At 61.3% G+C, this 23,648-nt stretch overlaps 3 protein-coding genes across 5 annotated transcripts in view; 2 read left to right on the forward strand and 1 right to left on the reverse strand.

The window, feature by feature from the left end:
- Positions 1–6,889, reverse strand: part of OTOP2 (otopetrin 2) — a 10,868-nt gene extending 3,979 nt beyond the window's left edge. The window contains exons 1-6 of one of the 2 annotated variants that reach the window (XM_006145840.2): positions 6,577–6,889; positions 6,055–6,191; positions 4,186–4,244; positions 3,656–3,793; positions 2,609–2,617; positions 1,532–2,393 (exon numbers count right to left, since the gene is read on the reverse strand). In XM_006145840.2, coding sequence (XP_006145902.1) covers positions 1,532–2,393; positions 2,609–2,617; positions 3,656–3,793; positions 4,186–4,244; positions 6,055–6,191; positions 6,577–6,889 — 1,518 coding nt within the window. Of the gene's footprint in view, positions 1–1,531; positions 2,410–2,608; positions 2,618–3,655; positions 3,794–4,185; positions 4,245–6,054; positions 6,192–6,576 lie in introns of both variants that reach the window. The other variant, XM_006145839.1, reaches the window with a different exon arrangement.
- Positions 6,890–8,272: 1,383 nt separating this feature from the next.
- On the forward strand, positions 8,273–14,437 carry USH1G (USH1 protein network component sans). 2 transcript variants are annotated; one of them, XM_006145841.3, is made up of 3 exons: positions 8,273–8,548; positions 10,612–11,829; positions 13,023–14,437. In XM_006145841.3, the coding sequence occupies exons 1-3, from the start codon at positions 8,385–8,387 to the stop codon at positions 13,024–13,026; spliced, it is 1,386 nt and encodes a 461-aa protein (XP_006145903.1). In that variant the 5' UTR covers positions 8,273–8,384; the 3' UTR covers positions 13,027–14,437. The 2 variants fall into 2 exon arrangements, with proteins under 2 accessions (XP_006145903.1, XP_006145904.1); XM_006145842.2 differs by lacking the exon at positions 13,023–14,437 and having other exon boundaries at positions 10,612–11,833.
- Positions 14,438–16,084: 1,647 nt separating this feature from the next.
- The window catches only part of FADS6 (fatty acid desaturase 6), a 47,255-nt gene continuing 39,691 nt past the window's right edge, over positions 16,085–23,648 (forward strand). Inside the window, exons 1-2 of the mRNA XM_006145934.2 lie at positions 16,085–16,120; positions 18,039–18,230. Coding sequence (XP_006145996.1) covers positions 16,085–16,120; positions 18,039–18,230 — 228 coding nt within the window. The remainder of the gene's footprint in view (positions 16,121–18,038; positions 18,231–23,648) is intronic.

Genomic DNA, 23,648 nt, shown 5'->3' on the forward strand with positions numbered 1-23,648 from the left:
CCCCCCCCCGCACTCCGCCTATCTCTGTCCTTTAAACGGAAGAGATGGGGGAGGCGAGGCTGTGACGAAGGCTCTGACACCCTGAGCAGGAACAGCCTCCCAGAAGGCCAGAATCACTCCCAGCCCGTGAAAGAGGCCTGGGTGGAAGAGGGAGGTCTGGGTGGGGGTGGGCACCAAAGCTGGCCTAAGACTTGGTGAGGTCTGAGCCTTACATCTTATCGCTTCTACTGGTGGGGTCGTGATGGGTGACCACACTTTTTTCTCTTTGAAACGAAATTGCCTTTGTTGGAAGGCTCCTCCCACTCCCTGTGGGGACCCAGACGGCACCGAAGGTTACCTGTAGGGTGTGCAGTATTCCCAGTGGGACTTTGCTAAGAAGGTACCTCCAGGCCCAGTAGTGACTAGGGTGCTGGACTCCCACATGGCCAACCGCGGTTCGCGTGCTAGACTGGGCAGCTTGAAACTCACACAGGGCGCGTGTACGTGCACACTCAAGATTCCAAGAGGAGAACCGAAGGGAGGGGATTGAGCTGTGGCCATCACCCCTGTGTGTGTGGGGGTGATTTCTCACTTTTTCCATATAGCGAAAATCTCTCTTAATAAAAAGGGGGGGGTGTGACACCTCCACTAGGGATTTTATGAAGGCATAACTTCACGGGGTCGGGTTCACTCTGCGGGGGTGTTCTAGATTGGGATAGACCCGCATTGAGGATGTCTCTGTGCCGGGCATGTTTTTGTACCGGAGGCCGTAGCTGAAAGGACTGTCCCCTCAGATCATCAGAAATGTCATGACCTGTTTTTGCATAGTAAACCATAAAAATACATCTGGGCTTTTCCGACGGCCTGATATAGTACGAGAAGCTTCCTTGGAGAGCTCTTTCTCTCCTGGGATGGGCCCACGCGGGTGTTCCCACAGCCGAGATGTTCCAGCTGGGGGCTATCTCCCCACCAGGACACGTCCACATCAGGACGCTTCTCTGTCGCGGGCACCATCGTCACAGGTGTCCCTGCCCTGGGGTGTCTCCACACAGCGACAATACTATGCCCACCGACATCTGCTGCTCTTAGCAGTAGGCTTTGCTGAGTCACGGGGAGGGGGCGGCTGTCACAGATGCCCCTTCCCCGAGGGTGCCGCTGCGCGTTAACAGACTCACACTTACGCTGGCCTCCGCTACTTCCTGCTGCTGCTCCAGTTTCTCTGAGAAGCAGGCAGGTCACAAGTTCCCAGGAGCGGTCACACTTCCCACCGGGCGGGGGGGCCCTCCCACATCAGCCCTCAGCTCCCTCTGCCTCCAGCCCCCGTGCCGGCGCCGGCACCCCGGAGCCCTCCAACTCCCTCCACTGCCTCGAAGTCTGGTGGCTGGGACTCTCTGAGTGCCCTGAGATGCTGTTTGCCCAGAGACTGCAGGGGACCCTCTCTGAGCCCCCTCCTTTCCTGGAAGGCTGTGAGGGCCTCCTGTGGGCTGGGGGTGAGGCAGAGAAGGCTGAAGGGATGAACCCGTAAGAGCACCACCCCCCCCAAGCTACTCACGATGACATTGCAGAGCAGTAGGAACAGAGAGATGTCTTTCAGGCACCGGCGTCTCCAGTGGCCCCTGGGGGCCAAGATGATGGCCACTGCTTCCCGAGAGCCTGCCGGGCTGGGGTCGACCAGCCTGGGGGTGGGTGGGCAGGCGGGCAAGGTGTGGAGGGCATCCATGTTGGCAAAGGTGAGGCCCTGGCAGGGCTCCTTGGGGGGAGCAGCAGGGGCCTCGGCCCCAGGCGGGCCTCGGTGGAGGCTCTCGATGATGAACACGTTCTGGAAGGTGTGCTGGGCAATCATGAGCAGAGCGTGGGCGAGGTCGAGTGCCCCCAGCAGGTCCCTGGGCGTGCCCACCACCACGGCCACGATGGAGTAGTAGGAGATGGCGTACTGGCCCAGGGCAGCCCCCATCAGCAGGGCCACGTCCAGGGTGCGCGTGGGGTTCTTATGGTGGTCCATGGCCCGGCGGTCAAAGCGGTAGATGACGGAGCCGCTCAAGCTGACCAGGGTCATGAGCCCCAGGCAGACGATGTTGAAGCTGTAGTAGAGGACCAGGGCCTGGCGCGTGCGGCCCCCCTCCCCGCTCACTTGCACCTCGTAGATGATGAAGACGGCCAACCCCACCACAAACAGCATCAGGCCCAGGACCGGGCCGGCAAAGAAGGTCTCCCGGAAGAGGCTGAGCCGGGCTGGGCTGTGGCCGTGGCTGTGGGCGGAGGCCAGCAGCCTGCCCACGTTCTTCCACATGACGTAGAGCATGGTGGAGGCAAAGAGGCTGTACTCGATGTTGAAGGGGTACAGGTAGAAGTACCCCTGCTGGAAGATCTGGCAGAGGGCCGTGTTGCAGAGGCAGGAGTCTCCCGCCGCCAGGCTGCCGGCTCGCTCCGCTGTGGAGAGAGGGACCCGAGGCTGGGCCGCCCTCCCGTCCTCCCGGGGAACGGCCCCCCAGCCCGAGACCTTTGTAAGAACGGGGTTTCTGTCTGCTACTTTCACAACTACATCCCGAACGCCCTCCGAGGGTCAGGCGTGTCCGTTCATCCCATAGATATTTACTGAGCACCTACTATGTGCCAGAGACAGTGGAACCTGTCAGCACTCAGTTTAAACAAAACAAAACCAAAAAACGGACGGCCATCTCCATAGCCCAGTTAAGGGAGCCAGATCCCACACGGCCAAACACACGGCTCAAATCCCGGCCTCGGAGGTTTCCAAACATACCCGGCACAAGTGTGTGCGTGTCCCAAATCCCAAGGGGGTGGAGAATTGGAGACGAGACTGCAACATGAGCATCCCCACTGGGGGTGCTTGCCCCCTCCCTCTCCCTCTCTCTGTGTGTCTCTGGAGAGAGGAGGTGCCCTCTGGCAATAAGAAAAAATGTGACCGCAGTACTGCCGCTGATTTCCATTCCTTACACCCTCTCCCCAGTGACGGCCCCGGCCCTCAGAGACAGAGGAGCTCTTAGACGGTGGCCTTCAGGGCCAGCAGGTGGCACGGAGATTACGGCGCTGAACTCCCTTGTGGCCAACTGCAGTTCGAGACCCGAACCTGGCGGCTTACTTTCCCAATCCCCATCTCTCTCTCTCGACTCAAATTGAATACTACTACAACTAATAAAATAAATACATAATTTTAGAAAAGAAAGGTGGCCTTCTCGGGAGCCCCCCGACAGACAAACTCCCTGCCACATCCCGCAGGGAAGTGGCGAGCACTGACTAGGACGCTCGTGTCAGTAGCTGAGGGCGCGCAGGGAGCTCAGTCGACTGGCCCCGCTGTCCTCGTGACTGGGGACTACTCTCACCTTCCTGTCCTCCCAGGCTCTCACCAGGCCCCGCCCTTCCCCTCCCCTGGCTTGGTCACTCTCGCCCTTCCTTCCCAGAGTTTGGGTTTCTTCTTGCTGGGATGGACACCTGGACAGTGGGGCCAAGGTTGTGCCTCAAGGACGAGAAGATGCCCCTGACACGCCTCCTCCTGGGTCATCTACACCCAGAGGTCAAAGGCAGAGCCTGGAGCAGGAGGAGCCCGGGCCTCCGTCTTTACCTCCACGCCCTCCTGGCAGCACAGGAGACTGACTCCACAAACCCACAGAGCACCCACCCTAGCTGGGCAGCGGCGGGACCAGGCCGAAGAGGGGACTCACGGTCAGGGGCGAGGATGGTGTGGCTGGCGTTGCTGTGGGAGCTGCTGTAGGCATGGGCCTGGTGCACAGACTCGTCCACCACGGCCGCCATCCAGATGGCCAGGTTGGTGGTGAGCGTGAACATCAACCCGCACCTGTTAGGGGCAGGGCAGGAAGCCAAGAGGCCACTGGGTCTTTGGCCCATCCTGGGTCCACGGCAAGGCAGAAGGTTGGGGCGCTGTTCTGGGAGAAGGTGTTGAGATGAGGCAGCCAGGTCTGGCGTGAACAGGGGAGCTGAGCTTGGGAGGAGTTAGCCCAATCAGGAAGTCGCCCAAGAGAGGGCTGGGGGTGTCCTGGGGCTCAGGCCGCCACTGCCTCCTCTCCTAGAGGGAAGGGTACAGCACAGGGAGTGGAGTGGGACTGACATGGTCAGGGCACCTTGGCTGACGCCCCACCCAGAAAGAAGACAGAGGACTCCGGCCCCAGGTTGGAAAGCCCTGGTCTCATGAGGGGGCCGGGCCAGGCACCACGCTGAGCGCGTTCTCACCGGGTCAGATCCAGGTGCACGTGGATACAGTCTTTAGCGGAGACCCAGAGGAAGTACGTCTGTATTGAGAGAGCGGTGGGGAGCGTTTACTAGGAAGGTGGTTAAATTCCGGAGCGCCAGTGTCCACGCCCGGTGTTACGGTCTCTCGACCCCAAGAGCCTTTTACTATACCGTAAGATTTATGCTAGCTAACCACAGTGAGACGGGGAGCCTTCTTTCCAGCCTACGGTGCACGGTTGGTATAAAACAGTGCTTCTCTCTTTTCTTTCTTTCTTTTTTTTTTCTTAGACTTTTGCCATAGGGCACGTGCACTTGTCGGAAAGACAGACAGACAGAAAGTGAGAAGTCACCCCCCAGAAGGGATGGACATGCCGCAATCTCTTCACCTCCCTTCACCTCTTGGGCACGCATGCACATACACCTGGTGTGAGTTTAAGTCACCAGACCTGGGACTTGAACTATGATTGAATATGTGGGAGTCCAGTGACGTAACCATTACGCCGTCCACTGGTCCCAAACAGTGGTTCTCTGGGGCCAGCAGGTGGCGTAGTGGTTACAGTGCTAGACTCCCATGTGGCCGACCACGATCTCAGTCCCATAGCTGACGGCTTGAAACTCATGGCAGAGGGGTGTGCATGCATGCCCAAAAATCCCAAGAGGAGAAGGGGTTATGGTGTGGCCATCTCCCCCAGGGGGTGATTTCTAGCTTTCTGTCTCTCTGGTGAGCACACGTGCCCTACAGCAAAAATCTCTTTTTAAAAAAGTGGTTCTCTGTTCTTTAAAGGTTTGTAAAATGTTACCTTGAAATTCTCTGGGACTTTTTTTTGGGGGGGTCAGATAGACTTTGACTACCTAGTTTTATTTTGGGAGCAAGTCCAGCCTAGGCCAGGTCTTGCCCATCGTTCCTCTGTCACTCTCCCTGCCACCTGCCCCACCTGACGAGAGTCTTGCTCTCAGCTGTCAATGAGTCCTTGCTGTGGCATTTGCTGATGAGGGATTGTTTCCATTTTCATTTTACCTGAACATTTTTCAAATCCATCAACTGTAAAAGACTAAAACTGTGTGCGTGTTGGGGTCAGCAGGTGGCGTGGTGGTTAGGGCGCTGGACTCCCACATGACCAACTGCCATTGGAGCCCAAGACCTGGCAACTTGAAAATCACACCAGGTGCAGGTGCATGTGCATGCGTGCCCAAGATCCCAGGAGGAGAACAGACAAGGGACTGCAATGTGGCCATCCCCCTACCCCCGGTGTCTCTCTCTGGCAAGCACAGCTACCCTATGGCAAAACCTAAACACGAAAGAAGCTGTGCACATGCCAAAGCCACATACACGCTGAGGTGTGGAAAAGGGCTGCAGGGTCGGGTGCCCCCCGTGTGACCACCCTGGTCATGAGGCAGGGCTAGAGTCTGCTCTGGGTCCTGTCAGCCTGTCCTGCCTCAGCTCAGCCAGAAGACCTTTCAAAGTGTTGTTTATGTGACCAATTACAAAAATCTGCACCTGGAAATTTCCAGTTACAGAAAACCCTCCCTCTGAACAAATACGGAACGGGGGCCGTGGGTGAGGCCAAAGAGGCCATAGCCATGGCAGGCCCCTGGGCTGAGACTGTGGCACCGTGGGGGCAGGCCAGGTTCCAGAGACAGGGCCTGCTGCCACAAGTCATACCTCCCAGTGCTAACTGGTGGCACTGCTCAGGTTGACATCAAACCGCAGAGTCCCTAAGGAGCAGCTCCCATTCGGATATCACTTCGTAGCCAAGGGCTTCCGTGGTCATGGACTCCACGCCCTCCACCACGGCCCCATCCCCACTTGGCTGAGTTGCTGGGGTGGAGGGGAGCTCACGCCCAGATCTCCTGACCCCTGCCACCCACCTGGACAATGACAAACACAGCCTGGATGAGGGGGTGCAGGATCTTGATGGCCGATTGGCACTCATAGAAACTGGAGTAGTAGCCAGTCTTGAAGACGTCCATGACGAGGGTGCAGGTCCCGAACAGCACGAGCCCTCCTGCAGTCGTGGGTGGGGACCAGGGACAGGAGAGAAGGCTGAGGACAGGTCCTGCGGACCGGCGGGGGGCTGGGTGGCTGGCTGGATGAAGGCCAGGATGGATAAAAGACTGATGAGGGCGACGCAGGATAAAGGGTATGAGAAAGCCGGTGGGCGTCGTAGCAGAGATAAGGGGAAGGGCCCCAGCCACGTCTTTCAGCGGTTGTCCGTCAAAGCTCTCCCAGCACCACCGGTCTCCAATCTTCGGACAAGGACGCTCCCCTCCACCCCTCCAGGACCCTTTTCCCTCCTCCTCTCCTAGCGCAGCCCACCTCACCCAGCGCAGCCACACCCAGCCCTCCCGAGGAGCCTTCCCCATTGCACTCTGCAGCTCCTCCCCGGGCACCTCGGAGCCAGATGGGGCCGGCGTGCGCGTCGCGGTAGGGGATGGCGTCGGGGCACCGCGCGGTGCGCAGCAGGTAGAAGAGGATCCAGAGCGCCGCGAGCAGCATCATGGTGGTGAGCAGCGCGAACACGTCGGTGTCGTACACCGCCACCTTGTTGAAGGCGCCGCCGCTGATGAGCGTGCAGGCCAGGAGCAGCATGTTCACGGCCAGCAGCACCGACAGCAGGCGGCCGCCCTTCTTCCACACCTCGCGGGGGCCCGCCCGCGGTGCCGGCGGGCTCTCGTTGGGGCCCGGGGCCAGCTCCTCGGACATGGCGGGGGCGACTGGAGTAGGCTGGAGGCGCTCACTGCGGGGGAGGAGCGCGAGGACCCCAGGTCACCCCCAGGGCTCGCCTTTCTCCATCTTACCCCTAGATTCGGGGACCGGCGAGTTCCTAACGCGGAGGGGAGGCGTTGCCGGAGGAAGCGCTGGGGAACCCGGAGAGAAACCGGAGTCTGCCTCTCCCGCGCGACGGGAAAGAAAGAACTGGCGGCACCCGGTCGGCCCCGGCCAAGGTCCCCATTTCCTAAATCCGGCAGCCGACTGGCCCGGGGCACCCACCTGGCTAGGCCGGGAGCCAGTGCTGAGCCGGGGGTCAGGGGGTGGCGAGCGAGTCCTCTCCCCGACGCCGGGCAGGACGGTCGCTTTATACCCGGGAGGGCAGGATGATTTACAGCCGCGGGAGCTCGGCTCCATAAACCTCTCAGTCCCACTCACATGATCCATCTTTCCTTCGAGCTGAATTTAGGGAAGAGCACGGGGCAGCCTGATAAGGTGAGATTTATACTTACCTCTCCCCGTGACCCCGGCGCGGCCAGGCTCGGGTGGGGTCCCGCACTGCGGCACCTAGAGGGCACCTCGGCCTCGGTGCCCACCGCGCCCTGGCGCGCAGCGATCCGGGTTGCCCAGAGTTCCCGGGGATGACGCGCGAGGCCCGCGGGCACCCGACGCCCTCCCAGCCCCGGCGCGCCCTGTACCTCTGTGCTCCTCTCCGCTGTCCCGAAACCAGGCCCCCAGTGCCCCTTTCCCCGACGACCTTCGCAGTGGTCGAAGTTCTTTCTTCTATCCCTCCCGCTTGTCCCCTGCTCGGCTGGATGCCGCGAAGTCTGGGGGTCGGGACGAAGTTCCCACGCGGCGCGCGGCGTCCGCGCCCAGTCCTCTAGCGCCCCCTGCCGGAGCGCGGCGGGTCGACCCCGCGTGACCGGCCCGCGCTGGGACTGCCGGGTCCTGCTCGCGCCTTGCGGTGGGTCCTCGTTCCCTTGTAGGTCCCCTGTCCTGGGGTCCAGGACTACTCCCTCCCGCTCTCAGACGCCCCTCCCCAGCCCTTGGCCCGGTCCTCTGGCGCATGGAGATTTCAGGAATTTAAGCGCTGGGGCCGGTGGTGAGGACGGACCCCGCACTGTCCCCGGACTGGGCCTCACGGTGCAGGGCGCAGCGGTGAGCACTTTTGGGGAAAGCGCAGAGCTTCACCACTGTGCTCTGAGGGGAGGAGCAGTGTGCTTAGGACCCAGGAGAAGCCTGGGGGTGGCTCCCTGGGCAGCGAGAGATCCTCCCCCCACCCAGCGCTGGGTGAGCGGCTCAGATGTCCCAGTAGCCGTGGCTCTAAGGCTCCGCACCCTCCGTCTGCGGCCGCGGGGGCTGGCTGCCCCGGCTCCTGCCCCTGCCCGGCCCCCTTCCCCAACCCCATGCCTCAGCCCTAACCCCGCGGCCCTCTCCTGCGGGGGGCATTTCCCCGTGCCCCCTGCCTGCCCCGTCCAAGTCGGGCGCCATGAACGACCAGTATCACCGGGCGGCCCGGGATGGCTACCTGGAGCTCCTCAAGGAGGCCACCCGGAAGGAGCTGAACGCCCCCGACGAGGATGGCATGACCCCCACCCTCTGGGCTGCCTACCACGGCAACCTGGAGTCCTTGCGCCTCATCGTCAGCCGTGGGTGAGCACCTCCCCGGGGCCTGCAGGGGCCAGCAGGGGCCTCCCTCAGCCCCCCAGACTCCATGGGACCTTCTTCACCCCTCCCTGAGATGCCCCATCCCCGACCCACAGACCCTCGGGTGGGACCTTGGAGCCTGGCGTTCTTGGGGTGGGGTGGGGGAAATGTGGGAGGGAAACACGCTGAGACACGTGAACATTGTGACCCGGCTGTGTGGCCTGGAGGGATGAACTGGGAATTGGGGGGTCCATGGTTTGGAGGGGGTGCTGCAGAGGAAGGGGAAGGTAGGAGAGATCTCGGGTGAGGGGCCACCTGGAAGCAAGAGTGAGGGCCATAGTGAGAACCCCAAGAGGTGGACAAGTCTCTTGTAGGCGGTTGGTAGGAGAGCCAGGAAAGGATGGGGCCTCTGCTCCCACCTGAAGTCTCAGATGTGGCACCAGCCTCCCACAGGGGGCCCCATGTTGCTCTCTTCTGCACCCTGCTCGCCCTGAGATTTATGGGCACCGCAGAAGTACCAAATGTCACTGGTTCGCCACTGTGAATTCACCCCGCGCCCCTCCCCCACTGCCGGCACAGCTAAGCAGTTCAGGCTGAGGTGCTCACTGGGGCTTCTGGAATCGTCCTGGGAGGAGTGGGCATGGAATCCAGGTGTGCACGTTGGGCTGTGGTCTGAGGTGGCAGGTGGGGAACGCAGGGTCCAGGCACCGAAGTGGGTTTCTCGGGGCTAACCCACACAATTGTGAACAAGCCCCTCACCCCCTTAGGTTAACAGAGACAGGTCAGGGTGGCCTGGACACCAGGCCAGTGTAGACAGGGAAGGGGTGGAAGTGGGCTCAGGTCCTGGTAGGGAGGGGAAGGGGTTGAGCTGGCCCTGGTGCCAGCCTGTCTGTGCCTTAGGAGGTGGGGGGTGTGGACCCCCCTGCCCTCTCTCCATGCCGAGGGCCCAGCAGCAGGTAGGGGCAGCCCCTAAAACCAGGAGGCAGAGACAGAGTCCAAGAGGCTGAGAGGATCAGCTCCTCGGCTCCTCCCCACCCCGGGAGGGGGCACACAGGGACGCTGTCCCTTGCCTCTTTCAGAGAGATCATGGGAGGAGGGAACTAGGAGCCCCCCTTGGCGCACCCCCCCAGCTCCTCTACAAAACAAGGATTGGTGATGATGGGGTGGGGCCCGGACTTCAGGCCGCCCCTCCCACATTGTCTGGCTGGTCCAATGCACCAGCCGGGCAGCCAAGGGGGATGTGTGCAGAGCTGTTGAGACAAGGGAGCTTTCTTCCCGGTGTCCTCATTAGTGTGGGGCAGGGTCCGTGCCAGGGCCCCAGGGGGGCGGGCACTCCATGGATCTGGCAGGAGCCTCCCCAAAGGGCATGGTCTGGTGTGGACAGTGTTTGAGGGGCCAGGCAGCCTGGGAAGGGGCAGGCCAGGGCAGCTGCCTCCCTCCCCTCCCTTCCGGTCCTGGCTGCCCCCACGCTCCCCTCCAGGCCCAGGCCAAGACCCGACACCTGCTCTCACACTCAGGCTTGCCAGGCCTGGCCCTGCTCCCTGCAGACATGGCCGTGCCCGCAGACACGCAAACACGCACCCCCACGCACACTCACCGCACACTCACCCAGGGCTGGGGCCCAGCGCACACCACCCTCTTGTCCTCCTGTATGGCCACTCTGCACCCCACAGCCTGCTCACCACCGTGCCTGCCTAGAGACCCGGACTCAGCCCTGGCCCACCACCTCTCTGGGCCAGCTCCCGGCAGGGCACATGAATAATTCACTCCGTTCTCTCTGGGCATCAAATATTTATCCCCTAAGATTCCCAGCCCTCTGTTATCTTGGGGAAGGCCCCGCCCTGGCCCCGCCTTCCCTGTGGCCCCACCCACTGCATGCCAGAAGCCATTTTTGCCTTAGCTCAGGCCTGTGGGTCTCCTGGAATCAGTGGTCGCAGGTCTGTGGGTCCCTCTGGGCTGGGCCTGCCTGTCAGTGGCTCAGTGAGGCTGGAGGCCCTCCCCTTCCCTTCCTGCCCTCGCCTGCCTGCCCAGCTTGCTGTGCTCATCCTCCCTGCCTGCTCTCCCTGCAGGGGTGACCCAGACAAGTGCGACATCTGGGGCAACACGCCCCTGCATCTGGCAGCTTCTAATGGCCACCTGCACTGCCTGTCCTTCCTGGTGTCCTTCGGGGCCAACATCTGGTGCCTGGACAACGACTACCACACGCCGCTGGACATGGGCGCCATGAAGGGCCACATGGAGTGCGTGCGCTACCTGGACTCCATCGCGGCCAAGCAGAGCAGCCTCAACCCCAAGCTGGTGAGCAAGCTGAAGGACAAGGCCTTCCGTGAGGCAGAGCGGCGCATCCGCGAGTGCGCCAAGATGCAGCGCAAACACCACGAGCGCATGGAGCGGCGCTACCGGCGCGAGCTGGCGGAGCGCTCCGACTCGCTCAGCTTCTCCAGCCTCACGTCCAGCACGCTGAGCCGCCGGCTGCAGCACCTGGCGCTGGGCAGCCACCTGCCCTACTCGCAGGCCACGCTGCACGGCACCTCCAGGGGCAAGACCAAGATCCAGAAGAAACTAGAGCGGCGCAAGCAGGGCGGCGAAGGCACCTTCAAGGTCTCGGAGGATGGCCGCAAGAGCGTCCGCTCGCTCTCGGGCCTGCAGCTGGGCAGCGACGTGATGTTCGTGCGCCAGGGCACCTACGCCAACCCCAAGGAGTGGGGCCGCGCCCCGCTCAGGGACATGTTCCTCTCCGACGAGGACAGCGTCTCCCGTGCCACGCTGGCGGCCGAGCCTGCCCACTCGGAGGTCAGCACCGACTCAGGCCACGACTCCCTGTTTACCCGCCCTGGGCTGGGCACCATGGTGTTCCGCAGGAACTACCTGAGCAGCGGGCTGCATGGGCTGGGCCGCGAGGATGCTGGGCTAGACGGGGCCGGCACGCCGCGGGGGCGGCTGCAGAGCTCCCCCAGCCTGGACGACGACAGCCTGGGCAGTGCCAACAGCCTGCAGGAGCGCAGCTGCGGGGAGGAGCTGCCCTGGGATGAGCTGGACTTGGGCCTGGACGAGGACCTGGAGCCTGAAACCAGCCCGCTGGAGACCTTCCTGGCCTCCCTGCACATGGAGGACTTTGCCTCCCTCCTGCGGCAGGAGAAGATCGACCTGGAGGCGCTGATGCTGTGCTCCGACCTGGACCTCCGCAGCATCAGCGTCCCCCTGGGGCCCCGAAAGAAGATCATGGGGGCCATCCGGAGGCGGAGGCAGGCGCTGGAGCGGCCACCGGCCCTGGAAGACACAGAGTTGTGAGTGCCCTGCCTGGGGGTGGTGTGGGTAGGGTATGTGGGCTGGGAAGCCCCTGGGAAGGGCTGATCTGCCTTTTTTTTCCCTTTGGAGAAGTTTTCGCTATAGGGTGCGTGTGCTCACCAGACAGACAGAGAGAGACAGAGAGACAGAAAGCGAGAAACCATCCCCCCAGGGGGGATGGCCACGCCGCAATCCCTTCTCCTCCATTCTCCTCTCTGGATCTTGGGCACGCACGCACACGCGCCCGGCATGAGTTTAAGCCTCCAGGTTCGGGACTCGAACCACGGTCGACTACATGGGAGTCCAGCGACATAACCATTGCGCTAACTGCTGGTCTCAGAAAACCAGATTTCATAAAACTGAAGCCACTGTGAATGACAAGGGACCCACTCTTCTGTTTACCAGCAACGAGAGAAAAAGCAGCTACCAGTTTAATGATGGCTGCAGGCTTACTTATCACAGCTCATGTGAAGTGCACCCCGATTCTGGAGATACCAGTGTGTGGAAAAATGGGGTGTCTTAGTGTGGAGGAGAGACGGTGTTTGAGCCCCCTATCTCCCCGGTACTCGGTGTGCCCTTAAGCAGATCCTCTCGTTTAATCCTCTCGAACCCCTGTATACGGTGGACTGTCTCTCCTCCATTTTCCAGCAGAGGAGCAAGTGGGGGCCCCGGGGTTAGGATAGCCCAGCCATGGTCCTGCTGCCGCTCCCTGTGGAGTTGTGCCTGAGCCCTGGTCTTGGCAGCTCTCGAGCCTGGGGACAAGGTGACTCCCATGGGCTGGAGGGTGTGGCAGCAGGAAGGTCTCCTCGATTGCCCAAACCCTGAGGCAGCTGTTTCACCTCTTATCCCTGGACCCCTCGAGCAGGAACATGAGCAAATGCTCCCCAGCAGGGCGACAGCAACCTTGGAGGCAGAATCGCCATGTTTGTAAAGCCACCGGCTAGTCCTAGGTTCTGCCCCACTGCCGGGCTGTTGGCTGGCTCCTGTCCCCGCTTTGGTTTCCGAGTGGCAGGGGTGGGTGTGGGTGTGGGGAGGTGGTTTGATTTGGAGTTTGGGGAATTGGGAGATTCCTTGGCCATCAGTCCGCCTGGAGAGGAGGAGGCTAAGTTGTCACATGACTAGTCCTGGTTGAGCGTGGTGCCTTTGAAGGCCGCCTGCCGTCTGAAGTCTGTCTCTATCTCTTCCTCTGCAGATAACCGGGGGCTCTTCTCCCCAGACCAAAATGAATTGCAAGTTGCCACAACCTACGGTGGGGCCATGAGGTCCTCACAGTTGCCAGCCCTGCAGCCCCTTCCCCAGGAGTAAAGAAAGCTGTGCACACCCAAAAGCAGAGCATGTGGCCTGGAGACACCCAGGGTGACAAGAGAATGCCCCAGAACTCCAGTTCTGAAGGTCCCGAAGACCCTGAGCACCCCCGCCTAAAGGACATGAGGACTTGTGGAAGGCCAAGTGGGAGGGCAGGGGCATTAGGGCGGGCTGGGAGGGTATGCATGGGGTCGGGGTACCACTGTCCGCAGAGGGTCCTGTTCCCTCGTGCTCAGGCTGGAGACTTGCTCACGCCTACATTTTTGTGAAAGGGAGAGTTCGGGCTGCCTCCCCTCTCCCCATGACACCCAGAGGGGAAGTTTTCAGGCCAGACTCTCCAGCCAAATTCCCCCGTACCTCATCCCCACCCCATCCCCAAGCACAGCCAGGCCCTTCCTCCTGCACCTGCTGGCATGGTCCGGAGCTGGACAGCCAGGCTGGTGAGGGATGAGGGTGACCGGCCCTTCCCAGCTTTCCCTGGGGCAGAGCCCAGCCTGTCTTCCTCCAGCCTCCCCCCTCCTCCACTGTGCAGCCTGGCCCGCCCCGGGGACCCCAGGGGTCAGGGTACCAGGTACCAGGTGCTCGAGCTGCAGTGTTATGGCCCAGGCCTGGCAGGCACAGGCTGGGTAGGAAAGGCTTCTGCCACCTGCCTCAGCCTCCCAGACCAGAGACAGGCAGGCTGAGCAGGCTGGGGCTGGACCTAGTGTGGGTAAGTCCTGTGGTGTGGACGCTGGAAGGTGTGGATGGTCTAAACGGGATTGCCCCCAGTGCTTCGCGAGTGTGTGTGTGCGTGTGTATGTACATGAATGTGTGCACGTGTTAGGGGCTGGTTGGGGTTTCCCTTGAGGCCTGGAGGGCTGGGCTGCTGTGTGATCCTGCACGGTCACGGGTAAGTGAGCGACCTTGTGTCCCAGCTCTGTTGTGTGGTGAGGCCAGAGGAAGGGCCAGCCTGGAGGGTCCTCAGACATGTGTCCTCTCCAGCCACACTGAGATCACAGATGTGGGGGAGTCTCTTGGAGGGCTCACACACACGTGCCCGCGTTCACGCCCCACACAGACGTGCCTCCATCAGCTGTGGACCCCCCGATGGCAACATGGTCACCAGCCGTGGCCCCGCCCTGGGCCTTCTTACAGGGGCAGGGGACAGAGTCCCCAAAGTCCCCTCTCTAGTCTGTCGCGTGGACCCATCCACACGTGCCCAGGGCTGGGAAATGACCAGGTGCCCCTCTCCCAACTGCAGGACAGGGCGGGTCTGGCTGCCTGCCACGGCCACTCTGCGCCCACCCCAGCCCTTCTCCCTGTTCTCTGGCCTGAGCCTGGGGACACCCCAAGTGCCGACTCTTGTTTCTCGCGGGTCTGGCTGCCTGCCACGGCCACTCTGCGCCCACCCCAGCCCTTCTCCCTGTTCTCTGGCCTGAGCCTGGGGCCACCCCAAGTGCCGATTCTTGTTTCTCGGAGCCCCAGGTACTGTCCTTTTCATCTTGCTCCCGTCCTCTGTCCCAGTCCCCTCCCTGTTCTCCCTGTGCCGGGGTGGCGGGCTGGACGACCAACCTCCCTCAGGCGCATTGTAACTTTTGTAGAGAATGTTCAGCCTCGCTGTCATGCCTCTGTCTTGTCCTCACTCATTCATGGGCGGGAGGGCGTGTGTGGGAGGTTCTCTGTGTCTGTGAGGACTGGGACCTACCCCTTGGAAGGGGTCCTCGAGCCCCCAGCCCATAGGGTACCCCTGCAGGGATCGTGCCCTGGGGCCTTGGCCCTGCAGTGCTAGCTGGGCCCAGAACTAGGAGCCAATGGAAGGAGGGGGTAAGAGAACTGGGAGTCCCTCATCAGCCGGGGGAGGAGGGGGGCCAGGCTCCAGGCCTGCATTGGCTGAGGGCGGGAGGTTGCTTCTCTCCCTTCACCAGGTCCCGCTCCTCCAGAGATGGGCAGGGCCAAACCTCAGGAGGTGGTCACCCATCACTGGGCTCTGGGCCCTCCCCCTTGGCTAGCCCCCATCTCCCTCCCCATCCCAGGCATTTTGGGGGCAGGCTGATTTGGAGCCCTCCTTTTTCCCCAGGGGCAAGGCTCCTCCTTAAGCCTGGGGGGCTGTTTCCTTGGTCAAGTCCGGGAAAGGCCCCAGGGTCATCTTGTTCCATGCCTGAGGGATGCTGAGCCAGTTGCTTCTGCCAAGAGGAGTCCAAGGCCATCGTGTCCCCCAGCATCAGTCAGAAAGGCCCGTAGGCGTTAGTACAGGAAGGCTGCCTGGCAGTCATCCAGGGCTTCTAGGACACCTCCCTCCACTTTACAGATGGGACAACGGAGGCCCGCAGGAGGGAAGGGCCAGACCCAGAACATAGGCCTCCCAACTGCGGCCATGCCGTCCTCACAGCCAGCCAGCCATGGGGGCCAACAGGGCCTGGTCTTCCCAACCACGGCCCTCTGGGAGCATCAACCCGGGAGTCCCCGCTGGGCTCACTGGTCACTGCACCTACCTCACCGAAGCCGGGCCAGTCCTCGCCACGCCGCTCCAGGGGAAGACATGGGGGTGAGGGAGACTTGCAGTGACAAGGCAGCGGATCAGAGCTTCAGCGCCCCGGCGGAGACGAGTCAGAAGCAAGAGGGGTGGGGGCCTCTCTGGGCCAAGGAGGCTTGAGGGTGGAGGGCTGGGTTGTCAGGAACAGGTGCAGCTCCTGAGGGACGAAACACAAAGGGAAGAATGTTACACAGTGGGACTCCACTTTCTTCACTCATTCCCCTGAAAATATAGACCACTGTTAGGGAAATGCTCAAAGTTAAGGATAATCAAACGCTGTGAGCCTTTGGGGATTGGAATCTGGCAATTTTGTGGATGCTTTTCCTGGAAAAGTGCACACTGGGCATGTACCCACACGTGTGCCGTTTTGCACATACTTCTGGGGGCCCAAGAGTTGTAGGAAATCCAGGGGGCCGAGGCCAGGATGCTTCAGCCGGATGGCTGTGAATCAACACGTCTTCCACGTGACCAAGGTGGGGTGCTGGAGTGAGTCAGGCAGGAAGGGCCTCCCGTAAGTGGCCCAACCCGCTCATTTTACAGATGAGGCAACCGAGGCCCAGAGGGGCAGGGGCTGGCCAGGAGGGCAGAGCAGCACTCGGTCTCTGAAGGCCTCCCACGTGCTGCCTCGTGTCCCGTATGACCAGTCCCAGATGGTGTGGCACGCCTGTCCCTGCACGGTGGCCCGTGTCACCTCCGAGACAACCCGGTTGTAAAGGAAGCGTGGGACTCAGGGCAGCCGTGAGGAGCTTGTCCAGCCTGCGTCTGTGACGATAGGGTGGGAACCCCACAGTGTCCAGAGGGCAGGATGACCCTGAGGGAAAAGCGCTGAGCACACTACCCGGTACTAGTACACGGTTACTGTCACCTGGGACTGGCCCGTGGGGTACCCTGTGCTGTGGTCAGCCAACCGCCCGGGAGGCAAGGTCTAGGCAGCCCCTGGAGTGGTCCTGCTCTCCTGACTCCCACATGAGGGTGGGCCCAGCTCAGCATCACCCTGGCTGTGGAGACCTCGCCGGGAGCCCTCCTTATCTGACCAGCAGGGGGCGCTGGCGGCCCAGCCAGTCAACCGTGGTTCATCTAGTCTGAGGGCCCCCAGGAGGGCACCGCTGTTCCTGGGGTGCTCAAGCACTGGTGGTCTCCTGGAGGGGGAGCTGCCCCCTGAATGCCAACCTCGAGTTTATTAAAGGCTTTCCTCTGCCCCCGTGAGGTAGGCAGGTGAGGGTATGTTTCAGCCGCACTTCACGGACGCAGGGATGGAGTGTCAGAGAGGTTAGGGATGTTCTAGGAAAATTCCAGCCTCCCTTGCCTGGGTCTTATGCCACTCCTGCACCCAGGGCTAAGTTTTCAAGTTATTTATTTTAAAAATTTGTCTCTTATTTCCACAAGAGAGAGAACAAGCAAGACCCTCAACAGCACCCCACCGAGCCACAATCCCAGTGCTCCAGCCACTGGGGTGGGTGACCCTGACATGTTCAGGTCAACCTAGGATCTGAACCCTGGGACTCCCTGCTTGGCTCCAGTGGTGTCCAGCTGCCAGTGCCACAGTGGCTGGGCCTGAGCTGCTAAGATATCAAGTTCTTACGTTGATTTTTTTGGTATTTATATATACATATTTTGCTATAGGCTGCATATGCTCCCTGGAGAGCCGAGAGAGAGGAGAGAAAGCGCTCCCCCGTGGAACGGCCGGGCTGCAGTCCCTTCTCTTCCGTCCTCTCAGGATTTTGGACATGCACACACACACACCTGGCATGTTTCTTAAGCCACCGGGTCCAGGACTCAAACTACACAGTCAGCCACGTGGGATCCTGCTGCCCAAACCCCCATGCCACCGGCCGGCCCATGTGAAGAATGTTACACACATTTAGCCCTCACAATAAACCACGACCCTGTTAAGCAAGTGCCTCATCGTTATTACCCGTGGGCGGGGGTCACAGAGTGGCCGTGGTGTGAGGTGAGATTTCCTTCGTGCTGAAACCTGAGTGCCGACCTCGGTGATGCATGTGGGGCACCCACATGTGCCTACGGGTGTATAGACACCCCTGTATGCATGGGGGTGTCTGTGCTCTTGAGTCCCCTTGGCTGGGCTGTGCCTGGGTGCTGGGCAGGGCTGGGGCATGCTGGCAGCGTCAGAGGTCCAAGCACAGTGACCCACAGCACCCACTGCCCTGGGGGCTGGACTGAGAGAGGGCAGGAGGAGTTGTGGGGCCAAGGGCAGGATACGGGGGGCTGTTTGGGAAGGGGAAGCTCTGTGTCTGGACCCGCTTGTTTTCCTCCCGTTTCTCCCTGGACACTGCTCCCCGGGCAGTCTCTCCTTCTCATCTCTCATCTCCTTAGACCTTAGTCACTCTGGGCCTTGCTCCATCTCTGTTTCCCACTCCCTCCCTTCCTTAGCCCCCTTTCCCCTCAGCAGACTCGGGGCCATCTCTGGGGAGCCCCATGGGAGAGCCCTTGGTGCAATGCCTGAACTGCATGGAGCAGAGTCTGAAGACCCGGGTGCAGCCCCCAGGTGTGCTACTGCACAGCTACGACCTTGGGGAGTCGTGTAACCTGTCTTCTGCAAAACAGACACAGGCCGCCTTCCTGGTGGGGGTGTTTTGAGACTCAGTTGACAGCCCAGGGGAGCCGGATGCAGTGTAGGGGCAGCGCAGACCTCCCCCTCCCAGGGAGGGCTTGCTTCCCCGGATGTAAGAGCAACACTCCCCTTGGGCGCTCCAGGGGGTTACCCGCCTGCACCCAGCACGGCTTTGGGAGGGAGGCATGTCGTTAGGTGTGCTTCTCAAATGAGGAGACTGAGGCACAGAGGTGTTTGGGGGGGCGCGACCCCGTACACAGTGCTGGGAGGTGGCGGGGCTGGAACTCAGACCCAGCCGCCACCGTGCTCTCGCGGTGACCGCAAACACCGATGAGCACCTGCCGCATGTCGGCTCTCACGCCCACCGAAGGTGGGCACTCACCCCCGCGGTACATCGGCGCTCACACCCGCGATCTCAGTCCACTTCCGCAGGAGATTACTGAGCCTGTCTGGCAGAGGGGAGAGCCAGGGCACGAGAACGCGAGGCCATCACCCGTGGCACAGCCGGCTCCCCGTCTTCTGACGCCAGCGCTGCCTGCGGCCTGCAGCCTCTTACCCTCTCCCTCTGGGAAGGGCTGGCAGTGAGCTCTCGGGCTTTATTACGAATGACTAGGCCTGACGGAGGCTGGAGCCTTGGGTGGGGAAACTTCTGACAAGTCCATTCTGAGCCACCAAAGCCTTGGGGCATGTCACCGTGAACCCGTGAGCCCGGGAAAGCCCCGTGATGCTGGGACTGCATGGCCCGATTTCCACCCTCCGCCCCTCCTTGTTCCCAGCTCCGCAGGGCGCGTGCTCCAGGGCGGCTGGAGGATTTGCTCCACTAGACCCCAGACAACTGGGGGGCAACAGCAGCCCGCCCCACCACGGGTGCCTCGGGCCACCTCTCCCACAGAATCACGCCGTCCCTTCAGGAATGCTTCCTCGAGCCTCACAGCAGTCACGTGAGGTGGCCAAGGCGGAAGGCCTGCCTTGCTGGTCCCTCTTATAGATGTGGCGACTGAGGCCCTGGGGAGGCAGATGGGCAGGCGGGAAGCGCCTCAGCAGGGGTGTCTGCCGCCCATCACAGTGCCGCATGCTGCCGGCTGGGTCTCACATGTAGCTAGCCCCTCTGTACCCACCGGACAGCCTCAGGGCCCTGCCTCTCAGAACTTGGCGAGCTGGGCCATTCCTCCTAGCCCCTGAGAACTGAGGTGCCAGAGCCACGGGATTTGAACTGGCCCTTCCCATGGCAGCCCCAGGCTCCTTCATCCTGATTCAGGGGCTCTCTCCTGGTTCAGGAGCTGCTCGGCCTTTTCCCAGAGCCTGGCGGTGCCCAGATTAGGAGCAGGAGCTTAGCTGGCAGGACTTGGGTTGGGGGGCAGGTCGAGGGCACCAGTGGGACCTCTACCTCCTTCTCCGTTCTGGTGCACTGGGTGCACCGCGGGCTGCCCTGCGTGCGCACCCTGACCCTAGCCCTCAGTGAGTGTGTGCGCACAGGCGATGCGCGCACAGGCGATGTGCAGGGAACGCAGCTGTGGCGCTGCGCGAGCGTGGGGTGCCGTGGGGGTCCGAGCTCTCCGGGCCGGCTGCGTTTACTTGTGAGCGTGTCTCTCTGTGGCTGTGCTAGTTTTTCTCTACTTTGGTGCCTCTGCGTTTCCTGGGAGAAGGGCGTGTGCACGTGTGTGCATGCACGTGTGCGTGTGTGCACGCTCACAGAGGGCTCCACCACTTTGTCTGGACCCTATTTTTAGGCTCCTCCTCCTACCTAGTGTCTATTTTTAGGGCTTTGGTTCCTTCAGATTGGAAGACAGAGACTCCTGGACACCCCATCGCACCCTGAGCCAGGGGTTCCCCTAAGCTTCCCAACCTCTCTCTGGGTGACAGCCTGTTAGGAGTCCCAGCTCTGGAGGAGGGTGCTCCCCAGAGGGAGGAGGGGAGAGACTGAGGGCCCAGAAGGCAAGGCGTGGGGTGGAGGCACATCTACCTTTCGGTGTACCCAGGGACCAAGGGGCCCAAGTGGGCTCCCGGGGCTGGGGTGTCAGCTGGGACACACAGCTCTGTCACTTACTGAGAAGGCCAGTTCGCCCTTCCAAAGCTCAGTGTTTCCGTCTGTACGTGGGAACCCTTACACCCCACGCCTGCTGTAGGACACCCGTGAGGCTAGACGAGAAGCATGGAGCTCAGGCCTCGCACACAGTAGCTGGAGGACCCGCCCTGGTCTTGGTGGGCAGGAGTGGGGCTGGGGGAGGACTCTGTGGGCATCGGCCAGGTCTGGACATCCCTGAGCCAGGGGCAGAGAGACCCAACTGGCTGGTCTGTCCGCAGCTCCCCTTTCTGTGCCTGGCAGGACTTCTTCGAAGCCTGTTTAGAATTACAGAGCAGACCTGGGAGGGGTCTCTATGCGTATGTTCGGGCCCCTTTTCTGCCAGAAATGAAAAGAATTTATAATTATCAACAGCCAGGCATGTTACGTTTAAATCATCTCGACAATTGGACCACGCTGTAATCACGACAGCTCAAGGACACACGACACTGGAGTACAGGCTGCCTGCCGAGCATGGGCGTGTGGGTGGCCTGTGGACAGCCACAAAACGAGGATTATCTCACAGCGCTCTCCAGACACCCAGCAGGTGGCATTCCCCTCGCCCCCACTCCAAAGCACCGCTCAGAAAATCAAGGTTCAGAGACGTTAGGCAACTTACCTAAGGTCACACAGCAAAGACTGGAACTGGGTGTGCCCGAGTCCAGAGCCCTCCTATAGACACGGTTCCCAGCTGCCTCCACACTGCTCAAGAATCACAGCCCTCACCCCTCTTCCAGCCCTGCCACTGGCCCCACTGGGCTCGCCCTCCCCTCCCAGGGTCACTTATAGGCACACTGGATTGTGGTGCTAGCCTGACGCGGAGGGAGGGGGAACCAGGTGACCCTTAGGGAACCTCACCACCAGGGAGTGTATGCCCCAGCCTTGAGTCTCCAAGGGCCTACCTTGCCGTGTAACTTGGAGAGGTCTCTGGGGCTCAGTTTCCCTTATTGCAAGGGGGCGAGACCAACAGTGCATGGAGCTTCGTCAGAGTCCCCAGCTCCAGGCTGGCCCATCCTCACTCCTCTGGCTCCCTGACTCACCTCTCGGGGTTGTCACTAACCTGGGTTCGAACCTCCAGAGCAGCTGGCAGCCTGGGAAGACTGAGGGAGGCTGCGGGGCAGGCTCCCAGCTGAGGCTGATGCGGAGACTCCGTAGATGGGGCCTGTCTTGCCAGAGCCTGGGAGCTTGGGGTGCCGGTCCCACTCTCAGCTGCCCAGCGTCTGGGCCACAGGCCAGACCACTTCTCCCCCAGCTCGCCAGCCCCACCCCTGTGAATAATGCCAGTTGCCTCATGGAGCCAGCCTCACGGGGCTTTGATGATCTGAGGGTGGCATGAATGGGTAGGGACAAGGAAGGGTTAAAGGCCCCGCCAGCTAGCTTGGAGCCTAGAAATGGTTGAACTGCTGGCAGGAGGCTCCTTGTTAACCTGCCCTGTGCTGCCCCAAGCCCCGGTTCCTGCCCTCCTGGTCTGCCCTGTGCCGCCCTGAGCCCTGGTACCCGCCCTCCTGGTCTCTGTACCCCGGGGACTCTCAGGGTCCCCCTGTAGGCCCTGGGCCAGGGCGTGGTGCCTTCCCACCCCACCCCGACCACAGCAGTAATTAACCCCAGCGAGCACCAGCAAATAAAGATCTGAACTGCAGAAGGGAGGGCTCCCCATTGCTCCAGGACGGGGACCTGAAAGGTCAGAGAGGCCGAACCCTGGGTATCAAACCTCGCCCTGCAACCTTGTTGCCTGAGTGTGTCCGGAGGCACCCGGCTCAGTCCACCGCGGGCTGGGAAGGGGACATTGCCTTCCAGTTCTCGTGAAGCTGGGAGGGTTGTCGGTCTCGGTTGGGCCCAGGTCTTCTCCGTGACCTGTTTTTTAAAACCTGGTATCTCCTCCTTCAACCTCTTGGGCCTGTTTCCCTCACCTTTCCATCTGTCTAGTCTGATCCAAACAAATGCTTACTAAGCACCTACTGTGTGCCAAGCACTGTGCGAGACCCCAGGGATACCATGTCCTTCAAAGCCAGAAGGAACTGCCCCTCTGCCCAACCCCGTTCTCGTCTCCGCCGGGCCGTGCTGGCTAGCACTGGCCTGTCCACCAGCTGCGTGTACTGGGTGCTGACCGGCCACGCAGTGCCCTGGCTGTGATGGGTGTGGCCGTATGGGGGTGGGCAGGTCGGAAGTTACAGAGGGGGCTCAGGGAGACACAGGAAGGCATGTGTGGGCCTTGCCCTCAGGAGGCTCTCAGTGACTACGGGACAGAGACAGGCCCGACGGTCATTTAAGCAGGTCTCTTGTGCTGTGTACATGGGGAGGCCCCACTTCTAGGTCTGCCTGGGGTGGGCTGGGCCTACGTGCCTGGGTTCTGGCCAGTGGCATTTGGACGGAAGTGACGGGGCCCTCTTCCAGACCTGGACTTCAGCTGCCATCCCGCTGTCCCCGTCCAACCCTTCGGCAATCGTGTGGTCCTGCGATGGAGCTGGGGCACCACAGGGGGAGGGAGCAGAGTCCCCAGGCACCCCTTACAGGAGGGCCCCCGACCCATACTGCACTGTCATGAGAGTAAGAAATCAGCCAGCATTGTGCTCAGTCAGTACATGCTGGGGTTGTTTGTTACAACAGCTGGAATCGCGTACCCTGACTGTTATAGACAGGCAACGCGGGCACATGGGAGCACCTGGGGTCCTGTGCCGGGTCACCACGTCTGCGAGGGCTCCTTGCGAGGCAGGGCAGACAGGTGACATTTCCCACTAGTCAATAGGCAGTATGAGGTCGGAGGGGAACGTAGAAGGTGAAAGCTGCAGTGCTTGGCACGTAGTAGGTGCACAATACATGTGAGTGAGTGGGACGCACGAGAACATCGGACGTCCTTTGTGGTGGTGGCTAAAGTCCCCAGATGCCCAGAGGGTGGGTGGGGTTTGGATGCTGCTGGGAGCAGAAACAATGGGGAAGCCCAAGAAGTGGAAAGACCAGCACCTACTCATGGTCAAGGCCAGGGAGAAGTTGCTCTGGCCCAAGTAGGAGAGCAGAGGGACATGAGCTGGAACTCGGAAGTCCTCAAAGGCCAACCTATGATGACAACTACAGCCTCGGGTCGAAAAGGCCTCATGGTTGTCAACGGTGTCAAAAAACTTCGGATGGCATGCAAAGTAGGGTGCATACGACAATCTATCGGAACACAGGAGAAAGGAGGGAACCCTTTGGTATTTATCTCGCCCCTTTAAACATCTGGATTTTGGTGTATGTGAAGATCCTGTGGTTCAGAGACGTCACGTAACTCTCCCGAGGTCACACAGCTAGCAATGTGCCTGACTCCAAAGCCCATCTGCTGAGGCTTGTACAGGCAGGGGACAGTGGGGCAGAGGCAAGTCTAGGGAAGAGC

The sequence above is a fragment of the Tupaia chinensis genome, unplaced genomic scaffold (assembly GCF_000334495.1).
Source record: "Tupaia chinensis unplaced genomic scaffold, TupChi_1.0 Scaffold000159_1, whole genome shotgun sequence".
Lineage (NCBI taxonomy): Eukaryota > Metazoa > Chordata > Mammalia > Scandentia > Tupaiidae > Tupaia > Tupaia belangeri.

What these genes read in the sequence shown, in the direction of transcription:
- USH1G (XM_006145841.3), top strand. Translation starts at nt 8,385, where the DNA reads ATGAACGACCAGTATCACCGGGCGGCCCGGGATGGCTACCTGGAGCTC. An exon ending in CGCCTCATCGTCAGCCGTGG is followed by an intron (nt 8,549 to 10,611) that starts GTGAGCACCTCC and finishes CTCTCCCTGCAG; the next exon opens with GGGTGACCCAGACAAGTGCG.